Source organism: Charadrius vociferus, unplaced genomic scaffold (genome assembly GCF_000708025.1).
Source record: "Charadrius vociferus isolate BGI_N301 unplaced genomic scaffold, ASM70802v2 scaffold209, whole genome shotgun sequence".
In the NCBI taxonomy this organism is placed as follows: domain Eukaryota; kingdom Metazoa; phylum Chordata; class Aves; order Charadriiformes; family Charadriidae; genus Charadrius; species Charadrius vociferus.
In genome coordinates this window covers 1,228,082-1,239,870 of record NW_009660387.1, presented here as the reverse complement: position 1 = coordinate 1,239,870, position 11,789 = coordinate 1,228,082, and the positions used below count along the sequence as shown (strand labels likewise).

General features: G+C 37.4%; 1 protein-coding gene across 1 annotated transcript in view; it reads left to right on the top strand.

Annotated features, from left to right (window-relative positions):
• The window catches only part of EFHC2 (EF-hand domain (C-terminal) containing 2), a 52,803-nt gene extending 41,544 nt beyond the window's left edge, over positions 1-11,259 (top strand). Inside the window, exons 11-14 of the mRNA XM_009893287.1 lie at positions 826-1,023; positions 1,611-1,703; positions 8,611-8,716; positions 11,164-11,259. Of these exons, the coding sequence (XP_009891589.1) occupies positions 826-1,023; positions 1,611-1,703; positions 8,611-8,716; positions 11,164-11,259 (493 nt within the window). The remainder of the gene's footprint in view (positions 1-825; positions 1,024-1,610; positions 1,704-8,610; positions 8,717-11,163) is intronic.
• The last annotated feature ends 530 nt before the right edge of the window (positions 11,260-11,789 follow it).

Here is an 11,789-nt window from a genome sequence, read left to right as displayed (position 1 = left end):
CTAGTCATTCGGTGCCAACACTGTCCCATCGAATGGATCTCAGGAACGTTTCTTCTTCCTTGAATTGGACTGATTTGTCTGAGCAGCACAAGCAGTCTTGGGAGAGCACATCTCAGGCTCTTCCCTGCGTGGGATCTGCTTCCACTGACAGTGTCCAAGCATAAAGTGGTCTTGCTACTGCCTGCTGTCTTCCATTCTCGGCAGTCCTTGTAATTTCTGTTTCCCTTCCCCCATCTTTCCCCTGAAAGCTACCCAACAAGGCCAGCTTTCACAAGTCTTTGTGAAGTGTGGCTTGACACTTGATTAATATTCTGTTCTCTGTTGGGATCTTCTGCCCCACTTCTCCTCTGCCATTGTTAATTCTCTGTCTCTATTTTATGCAGTTGTTGTTGTGCATGCTTTGTGTTTACAGATAATTAATCAAGTGCTACAGAATGCAAAATATAATTAGGAACAAAACAGGATAATACCTTGTTAATTCACTATCTTGTTGGATAAACGCAATGACAAATACTCTGCTAATATTCCATGCCAGTATGGCATCTACAGGTAAAAGGCTTCAATCATGATTATTTTTTGTATGTATAGCCAACTACTGAGGAAATGTAGACATCCTGCAAAAGTTTAGGAGTTCAAGTAATTTCCATTATACCTCCTTGAACAGATCTGGATTTAAAATTTAAGTGGATACATTCTTTAAAGATCTAAATACAGCAGTTCATAATGAATGCATTGTAATGCTTTTTTTCCCTGAAATTTAGTGATTATTAACTGGTTTTAAGTCCTTTACTTAAAACTAATGTAGGCTGTTGTTTTTGTGAACAGAAATTTGATAGTCAGTATCACTGATGGAGCATTTTCAGAACACGAAATTATTACTCTGGGGCGCTGTTACAGTGTAAGAGAGGAATATGAAATGGACGTCCACTTCCTCCTTGCAGTGGCTCAAGAACAACTGAAGAAAAATAGCTTTGAGAATTTTGAACAACTGTCTGCAGTGCTTATATACAACGACCGTGAAAAGTAAGTTTCCTCTCTATCCTAAGCTGTTTTGTGGGAAGCTCTGCTTGTAAACCTACCTACTTTCTGTTTGTTGCTGAGCAAATGGTATATTGTGGTCAAAGAATATTATTTGTAATGTTAAGCCTTTCTCAACACTTGACAGTAGAAAAGAAAAGGATAGCCTTTTTGTCTCTTTCATTTTGTTTGTGGACTTTTTATTGTAGCTGCTGTACTGAACATTCTGTGACATAATCAGATGCCCATTCACAGGCAAAACACAGTATTTTAAATCAAAGAGGAAATTAGTGATTTAAGGGGGAAAAGAAACGATTTGTAGCTGATTCTTTATGTGACTCATTTGCCCTTTTTGTTCTCTGATGTCACAGATAAAGAATCACAGAGAATCACTAAGGACCTCAGCATAGGGGAGACAGGCCATGTGTACGTCAAGTTTCTCGGCTTTATAATAGCGAAATTTCATTAAAGCTCATTTTCCTTACTTCTACGTTGATATTTCTCCCATGTTTTCCTATTCACAGCAGCATTCACTTGAAATAAATCTCGAAAATGCTAATGTACGCTTCTTCCCTCTCTTTCTGTTCATGTAGACGTGGAGTGCTGCCCCATGAGATGTGCAGGACTATTTGCAAGTCCTTTAAGTTGCCACTGGCTGATGATGATTTGCAAGCTTTACTGACCATGTAAGTTAAGGGCAGATAGTATGACCTGGATGCATGGGTGCAAATCAATGCTAAATAACTACTGCAGACACAGTTCTTAAGAATTTGTCATTTACATAATATTAATCATTTAATAATACTGATTTTGTCCCTGTACACATGCAGAGTTTCCTATTTATAGAATATTTATAATCAACTGAGGTGCATCCGTCTTCGAAACTTCTCTTCATTTTGTCTGTAGCGGTACATCATCTGGGTTTTGCCAGAATTCTATGGAATTAGTCTTATGGGAATTAGCTACTGATACTTATAATTATCAATGTCATTCAGTTGTTTTGCGTTACTTGTTCCTGTGTATATGTATGGTGAAAACAATAATCTTACGAAAGCAAATTATGTGAGTTTTAAGAAACATAGCAAGATGAATACAATGAAATGTCCTTGAATCAAGTAGACAGCATCAATAGTAAATAACAGTGGTTTGCTACTCCTTTTAATCTCACCTGAAAGATACTTTATGGTAATTTTTAAAAAGGAAAAGGACTGGTGGCATGGTTTTGGTATTTTTCCGTAGCACATTTAATTGTTTTGAGACAAATTGCTTGGCTAACTGTATTAATGGGAATAGAAGTGAAAAGAACTAGTATTCGGTGCACTGGTATTAAAGGCTAGAGTTCAGAATAACCTGTGGTGTTTTGAGCACTCACGTCATGTTGAGTTTGATATTCACGACCAGATTTTCTGGTAATGGGTTTAAATGCATGCTCATTGGTTTCTTCTTTCCCTTGTGGGAAATCCTTAAATGTTTTGTCTGTGCCTTCATACTGTGTTAAAAGCAGGAGCAGGTCTTGTCTTCTGTCATGTTTAGATGCTTTCAGCTAGATATGCTTCTTGATTTCAGGAGGAATTGCAAACTAAGTATCTGGATTTATCAAATAATGAGAAGACTCTTATCGGGCAGAAATGTGGAATCCATTTTAATAAAGCGTCTTCGTGCTGCATGCAAGACTTCCTACTTAAATCAGTATCAACAAGACTGCTTTAAGAAGCCTAGAGGGCTATTTTTCACAAAGCCCCCATTTCCAGACCAAAACCTTTCAGAATAGTTCCCTGCAGTAGCCGGATAGATGACTTCGGCAATTTGTTTGCTGTTCATCACTTCTGACAGTTAGTTACAAGCACTAGTCATCAGAAGCATGTCTGAATTTTAGCATTAATCTAAAACTCATTTTTTTAGAACTCCCACTAAGCTGCCCAACACAAAAAGTGTTGGAGGGCAATTGACATCCTGTACTAGACAACGGGTTCTCATAGTTTCCACTTTGTAAAGGCTGAAATTGAATAGATGCACAGACAAGGGGTTGGAGATTTTCCTTTATGTACTAACTCAATGCTGATGAAAAACAGACAAGCTTGACACATTATAAGCTCCAGAGGCGTGTTTATTGTTTGTGAATTTATACCACAGAAAGCCTTTGTGAGATACTCTCTCCTGAAGAGTCTCAGTGTAGGCAGTTAAAAAGAAAAAGCTCAGTATGCTATAATAAAAATCAGAGAAAAGCTTAGAAGAGAAGGAGGAGACTAAGGGTTGGATTTCACCCAGCTCTAGGCAGGTACTCATGACAGCTGAATTAGGATTCAGCTGCTGTAAGTTCTTTCTGTAGGCGATGGAGAGAGTTATCACAGAACGACAGACTGGTAGGGGTTGGAAGGGACCTTCAGAGATCATCTAGTCCAACCCCCTGCCAAAGCAGGTTCACCTAGAGCAGTGCTGTGTGTAATGCCATTTCTAAGTTACAGTATCAGCTGCTTTGAAAGGTGGCAGTTTGTGTGGTGACACCGCACTGCAGATAAGAAGGGAGATTGTCACATTCTTAATAATGTGTGCAGTTGGCACTGCCTGGTAAGTTTATTGTTTCATGAGGGTGCAGAGTCAGGGAAAGATTTTTTTGAATCTGGAAATTGAAGATTAGAGTTACCTGAATGCGATTTAGACTTTTCTCTTCCTTTCCTCCTGCTTTCTGTAGTTTTCTTTGAGACTGAGGAATCACGAAACAGGCAAGTTTATTGTTAGCGAAGGACAGTCTCACTCCTGGGGAGTATGCAATTCAGCTTGGGCAAAGTTTTCAACAATATTCTTTCCCTGTTTTTTTTTGGATGAGGAAGCATGTAATTTTGTATCCATTGCACTGATGTTTCTGAAGTGAGTGGTGGTAGTGTTCCTACTGTGTGTATCTGTATTTGTGAAGGAAGAAAGTGGTACAATAAAAGTTGTTGGATTGATTCCCACAAAATCAGCATGTATAGCTAATGCATTAGCTGGACCCTATTCAGCTATAAAATGATGCTTGACAATGCAATCAGATAGTAGTTGAAGACTGAAGCTATATGTTTATTCAGCTTTGCTATCTGAGATTAGGTGGCAAAGACTTTCTGTAGGACTTAATGGTTCTGTTTTTCCATTTTGAAACGTATTAGTCTTAAAGTATTTATTATTTACATTTGTAAGTTATACTGCAATGATCTGTCACTTATTAAAAGCATGGGATGGAACTAGAAGTTACTGTCTAATTTTGTGGTCACCTCCAAGTGACCCAAGACTTTGTTTACGGTACCCAAACACTGTTCAGTTTCCACAGAATACAGGGAGAATTAGCACAAAGACTGTGAAGTTTCATAAGACCCTTTCAAATTGTCTGTCTGGAATAAATTTGTATTTTTAGTCATGGGATGGTGGAATAGTAGGATGTAGGTACCTAACAATGTGTCTATTTTTCCAATTTATCTGAGCTGGCTTATTAAAAAATATTTCCTTTCTCCACCAGCATTTTCTCACGTAGTTTTTTCTTCACAGGGCAATACAGACTTTTAATCACAATGCAGATGGTACAGAATTGTTTCTGCCAGAAAACTACAGTAATCATTATAAGCATTTCTTTAAATTTATGCAGGCGTAATGAGCAATTATAGTTTGTTTAATAAATAAATGTTGCTAAAGTGCTTACGCAATGGATTTAGGGTTTTTTTTCCCTGTTATTTTTATTTACTGCAATACTAAATGTATGCTAACAAGGACTTTAAAAGATGCAATCCTTCCCCAGAGGGTATATAAACAGCTGGCAGATAAGGAAAGAAAAAATGGAGGGAAGAAAGAGTGGATGACAAGTTTGCAAGTATTACATGTTTATGGTTCTGCATCAGTTTAGTTGTTAAGCGTACGTCCCTATGTTTTAAAATATGTCTTTCAATTTCTGTTAAAAGCAGCTGTGTAGTTCTTCAGCTCTTCACAGTACCAAGGTTAGTCTGTTGGACTCTGGAGGGAGGTTTGTCATTTTGAAAAAGTTAATCCCTACTGTTTCAGGTAGCAGTGCCTGATGGCAGTGAGCCTTCTACATGGTCACCCCAGTTCTCAAGTCACTAATAGGCCAGGCTAGGCCACTCCTGCATGCTCACCTTTTCCCTGGTTTGTGGCTGGATAATAATTTTTTTACCTGCTTGCCTACCTGTAATGTTTTTTTTTAGGGCTGGCCTATTTCATTCAGGAAGCAAACCCTCTTTTCCTACTACAGCAAGTGTCCTGGTAGCAGGAGCAAGGTTGGAAACGGTCACAAGATCGTTTCCCTGCACTCTCTCTTCTGCTTGTTACCTTTGCTGTCTGAGACTCCCTGTGCCATTTGTGATGAAAAGACTCTCCAGCATTAATATTTGGACCTCTTAAAAGAAATTATTTCTGTTATTCAGTATGCTGAGAAACTGATGGTTCAATTTAGAGTTTTAAGATGTATGTAGAAGTTTTTAAGTTTGTATATAGTTTTTTTGTTTTTTATGTAATTTTTAAGAATATATGTATACACAAGACAGTAGCAATTACTCAGTTTGTACTCATCAGCTGCATAGACTTTTCCATGCTTGCTGTTTTAAATCTTTTCATATGAGCAGTTTATGACAATTTAGGTGTATACCTGTGTATAAGACAGGCTGAAGAATCCCAACATTTTCTCTAAGGTTAAAGCAGCATGATGCTTCTCCTCTATTATTATCAGGTGAACTTCTCAATAACTGTTATTCATAACTCAGGAATTAAAAAAAAATCTGTATGTACATTAACTTTTCACATAAATGCTTGGGTTGCAAATTTCTTGATGGGAAAGAAAAAAATATTTGTAAGTAGCCTTTACAAAAGCATCCTCAGGAATGGTCATAGTGTGATTTAACCAGATTTTTCACATATCTGGAGTATTTAATTATGAATATCTTTTAAGAAGCAGAAATCTGTGATTATTTCTGTAATGTCAAAGGAAAAAAAAGCTCTACAAACTATGATAGGGATGGGGGAGTGACTTTAATAGTCTAAAATCACATGCATCAGTGAAGTCATAGGGCAAAACTGAAGAGAAGCATGGTTTCAAGAGGTCTTTGTTGCATCTTCTTGATAAGACAAATCTAATTTCCTTTCCTGAAGAGCACCGTCAGTTTCAGTCATATTAACTCCAGCCCCTGAAATGTATGACATCTCTGTCCTAATAATGCAGAAATTGATAACATCTCCTCAGTCCATCTGGATACTCTGGGCCAAACTGCAAGTGTGTGCATTTAGCAGATTGATAAAATAAGTCACAGCAGGAAAGAGATCTAAAGAGTAGATTTTTCTTTTTCTTTCCAGATCATTCTAGAGTAATATTTTAAGCTGCTTTATGTAGCTACTCAAATATGGGATTTAGGAATACCATTTCTTCTGCCCATGTTAAAATCTTTGGTTATAATTAACTTCATGCCCATGTTGTCAGCTCAGTTTGCTAGTGCTGTCCCATCAAAGGACTTTTCTCCTTGTTAATGTTTGTCGACAGCAGAAGCTATGTTTTCCTTGACTTTGTTGCCTCAACGTAAAGTTTAAGTAGTTACGTGCCTTTACTTTTTCTTTGTTTAAAAATCCTGCTTCTACAGCTCTGCGTCGTGGCAGTAGACATAATCTTTTGACTTTTCACAATGAGCAAAAGATAAATACATATCTATTAAAAGAAAAAAAATAATTGTTGTGATAGTTCTGAAATTCAAAATTGGTGTGCCATAGGTTTTTTTCTGAGAGGTATAAGCTTTTTTATTGTCCTTGTTACTTCCAAGGCAGAACTCCTTTCTTTTCCCAATTGCCACCTGCAAAAAACCTGAAACAAACAAGAACCCCCTAGAAGTGGGAATGATGATTTTCTTGTATATTGGATATATTTCCCAAAAGTAAGGTTTTATGAAAATGTTAGCTTGCGTGTGAGCTATTGTAAACAAGAAAGCTATCATAGGAGAGTTTCTCATGGCAATGTTTCAGGCTCCTCTTTAGTACTAGCAACAGTAGCATTCTTTCCTGACTGCTTTCATCTTAAGCATAACTCACTCTACTTAACATTCCAGTTTATCGCTAGCATCTCTGTTTATGGCTGTCAGTAGATTTTATTATTATCTCTCCTGCTGACTATTAAATGAAAGGTGTGGGGGGAGAAGAAGGAAAGGATGAGTTGCAGTTTATTGCAGTTTATTTTTGTCACTAGATTTATTTTTCCTCTTCTCCAGTATTGTTTTCCCGGTTTGTGCTGTAAATTCTCTCTTAAAGTACCTCATGTCAAATTTTTACCAGAACCCTCTGCAGTGGCTGAAGGGTTTTGAGGCCCATGTTTTGTGCAGTGCTATTTCTTTAAGAACAAGATAAAATTATTTTCAAAAAGACTTGTGTCCTGGAGATGATCCTGCTCCTGTGCAGCAGTATTTGTCTCACCAGATTGCAGAGCAGGATGTTTAAACCTGATGTCTCCCACCAAAGAATAGGTATTGAGTCTTGCTAGTTGTATATGTCTCTCCAGCGACCCCAGCGAAGCACAGACTCTTCCAGGGTGTGCTTATATGCCTAAACCAGGTCCCTTTTATATGTAGGTAGTGTTAGGTGAGACAGATATCATTCACAGAAGCTGCTAGTACCGTGTTTATAGCAGAGCAATTAAGCTGTTCATTTCAAGAACGATTTGCATGGTAGCTTCAGCTTGCAGATATCTTTCAAGCATTTGACTAGTCCCACTGAAATAACAGTGGTTCCCAAGTGCCTTAGTCACGCGTTTCGCTGAATTGAGGACTTCTTTTCTGAAACTGCTTCATCCAAATCAATGGCAGAAGGATGACGTGGCTTACAGATCTGCTCCCATGGGGTTTATTAGTGCAGGGTAATGATTTTAGAAATTTGAGGGAGGGAGACAGCATGTTCCACACGTACCTGTAGACCTTAGAGGGCAGCATATATATCTTCATGCATTTAGAGGACCCTCATAACTGACAGAAATATATATTTATTCCATAGAAGTAAAGAACAACACCATAAAACAGCTACCAAATGACAAGTCTTGTGATTTTTAAATCTGGCTATTATTTGATAGATTAGAGAGCTATGTGTTTTTCAATTGTAAATTGATCCCAAGGTGTGTGCAAACAGCATTTTTGAAGGATTGCTTATTTTCAGGAAATAAAGTAAGTCAGTTGTGTTACAGCATAGCGTGCTCCTGTCATTCTACCTGTTTCTTTTCTACACAAAGAAATCATACACTGATCATCCCACCTCTATGTTTGTCACCAGTTGTGAGATCCCAGTGTTGGAAAAGGTTGGGCAATGCTTCACAAGTAAAATGAAATTAGTTGAAATGTAATAAAACTTGAAGAAGTTGAATTCTACTATAAGACACAATAATAAGGTGTAAGAATGTTGAATAGAATGTGTGATATAGAAGTCCTGACAGTTTGGTAGTGTTTTTCTGTACTCCTGCCAGTGTTTGGTAAAAAAAGAGTGAAAAATTATTATGCAAAAGGTAATGTATTAGTGTGCTGTAGATAACATGATGCAACTTTGTTAAAAATTTCCTTTAACCTTGATTTATCTTACGGATATTCTGCTTAGGTTTCAAGATGACAGTAAGCAAGTGGAATATAAAAAGTTTGTGGATGGGCTGAACTGGAGAGAGAATCAGATCCCTGCTTTCCAGACAATAAAGGTTCCTCTCAAGGTAAAACCAGTGTGGCTGAGCAAAGGAACAGTAGGGTACATTGATATAATTTGTCCAACTTTAGCATGAGTGCCTTTTCTAATGGAGACCACAGCAGTTTTCATATTTGTGTATTTATGCCTGTTTTCTTCAAGTAATTAATTTTTTTCTGGGAGGCTTAGAATTAAGCAGAGAGGTCAAAAAAGGATGAGGAGCCCTGTAACACCTTTTTGCCTAATAGGTGTTGCATCTCTGTGTCATTTTTCTAGAAGAAAAAAAAAAGAGAAGGAGAAACAGGTGTGTTTGTGCATGAACAATGGGAGTGAATACCACTTCACCCACAAATATCATTGTCACATGTCAAACGATCTGTTCACTTGCTCAGATAGTCAGGAAATACTTTAAACTTCACTTACACTGCAGAAAATAGCTATGTATTTTTTATAACTCCATAGAAACTTGTACATAATACATCACATCACGGGTAGGCGTACAGTAAGAGCAGTATTGATGGATCAACTTTGTGTAGCTCCACCAGCCTGCTACTTAGAATAAATAAAAATGTGGTATCAACAAACTGCAGAGATTAATCTGATCTTGCCATCTTGTGCTGAATGGAACACTTTAAAATAGATGGTAATTATGTTGATTTTTAAAAATTTTGTAACAGATAAATCCGAAGCACTTCTGCAACATGTAGTTTTGCTGTTCTGGCCTAGCCAATGTGTTGCTATGCTTGTACAGAATGTGTTTGATTGTATTCAGATCATTTAGAAACATAGCATTGCTTTAAATTCAAGTTCAATGGTGACATAGTTTAAACTAATATTTCTCAAGTACTGTGCTATTAACCTGACTCCTCTCTCTTACTTGGCTTACCAGCTCTTTCTCCTGTAGCATCTCAAACTGTCGGAGATGTCTAACGATGGCCCAGTGCTGCTGGTTTGCTCTGCTTTCCATGGTGGTTTATTTCTCCCTTTGTCATTGAGAAGAATTTTTCCGTCTCGTACAGATGAAATCAGAGCTCTTCCACGTGTTTTATATAGCAGTCCTCTGGTTAAAAGTGTGCATTAGGTTCTGTTCAGTGGATTATTTTTTTTTTTTACAGAAGAATTTGGTGCTTGAGTTATAAATCAATATTTAAACAGTGACTGCTCTCAGGAGATTGTGTCAGAATAAGGGGCCTCGTGAGCCTCAGCACTACAGAAATAAAAAGAAGGTCAGAGCCTAGGCCCAGAGGACTTTTGCCTTGAAGATGGTGATATGCTCCGTACCAAAAAGCAAGGGTGAAAGAAGCAGAGGCTCAGATACACTTGCTGTTGAATGGGTTTGACCATTTCCCCCTGCCTCACAAGATGGCTCATCTTGCCATTAAGCACGACCTCATTTCTGGCAGGTGAAGGAAGGAGATGGCTCCTGCGGGGTGAAGGTGGGGTGCAAGTGAGGGTGGAACTAAGAGGTAGCCTTCACAAATTGAAGGTGTGGAGGAGAAGGTGCTTGTGAAACAGGCAGGAGGTTGAACTGGACATTTGTAGTGAAACAGACGTTCTGAGCAGCATAAGAGAGGAGGTTTTGTTTGTCTATGAAGAAGATACTATCTTTGCTTGAAGGACAGGATGGGCTTTCCGGGAGTGGCTGATGCCTGAGAGCCCCATTTGAGAATGGTACATGGAGTTATGGGAGAAAGGTTACAATTGAAATCAAAAAGGAAGAAAGCGTGTCGATAAAAATTATAATCTGTCATCGTCATGCTAGGATAATCAGTTCCTCATCAGCTCCAAAGCCTTGCTGTAACTGTCATACTGAGATGCAGCACTGTTTTTATGAACTGCACCCAAACTGGAGCAAGTATAGTTTATTCAGTTTTATTGACTTCAATATTTTGTTAATTATCTGCAATACCTAGGCTATCTTTGGTACAGTACAAGAATATTTTAATGAAGACATCAATACGAAATGGAAAAAAACAGAGAAAGGAAGGGATTTAAATCTTGTTCAACTTTAGAATCCAATTGTCATTCTGTTCGTGACTTACCTTGAATTAACAGCAATATTCTGGGGCTACAGTACCTGTATTTGACAGATAAATTTCAGCAAGAGTTGTGCTTGTTTAGCTGACTTTTTTCTTCTTTCTCTCTATATCATTATTTTGTATGATTCTTGGTCTTGAGACATAGAGGACTTGCAAGACTTTCAAATATAAGCATCTTAATGAAGAGAATATAGCATTATTTAATTTGAAAATATCTGCAAAAGGGCTAATGATAGAAAATATTTTTAATAAAATGTTCTGCAAGGTTGGTAAAAATGGGCATGTAGTAATCTTTTAAGAGGATGTGCTATATGAAGGTCCGCTTTTTCACAGATTTGGAAATGAAGCAGCTCGTTCAATTTTATGTTGACCAGCTTTTAATTATTCTTGGTTTTTATATTATATTCTAAGAAATTCTCTGGGTTCCTAATTTCAGAATGAAGATGACTCGAGCGGACAAGCACCGTCCCTTCCTGTGAAAAGGATCAAATACTTACCTCTTCTGGATGATCTGTTTGGCAAGGAAGAATAATCTGATCTGCTTTTGGATTAGTGTTTCAGCTCCAAAGCTTACTTAGACAGATACTGAAAACATTCCTTGTAAAACAAAAAAAAATCAGATACAGGTTTTATTGCATTTAATTTCTTATTCCAACATAGAAGTGTACTTCATGTGTTTTTGTAACTCCTTCTAAATCAACAGTACTCTTTCATATGTATACAAGCATAATTAAAACTGTATCTAATCTTTGTGTCTGTTTATATGGAGAATTTACAAGTCTTGAGAAATCTTTGGGTTAAACAGAGCAAAATCTGACTGACCGTGCTTTTTTCTGCAAACAAAAGAGGTTGTTGGATGACCTCTTAAAATATTAGGTCGGACTATATTAGCACAATAAGGTAATTCCATTCAAATTTCCTCTCTTGCTCTTTAGCATATATCTGTGTTTTTGCTATATCCCTGTGGTGATGCTTAAGTACTGTTTGCATCAAAGTTCATTATTTTATGGAGGAAATACTAGCAAGGTTTTAGCACAGTATAAAGTTGTTTTGGTGTCAGAA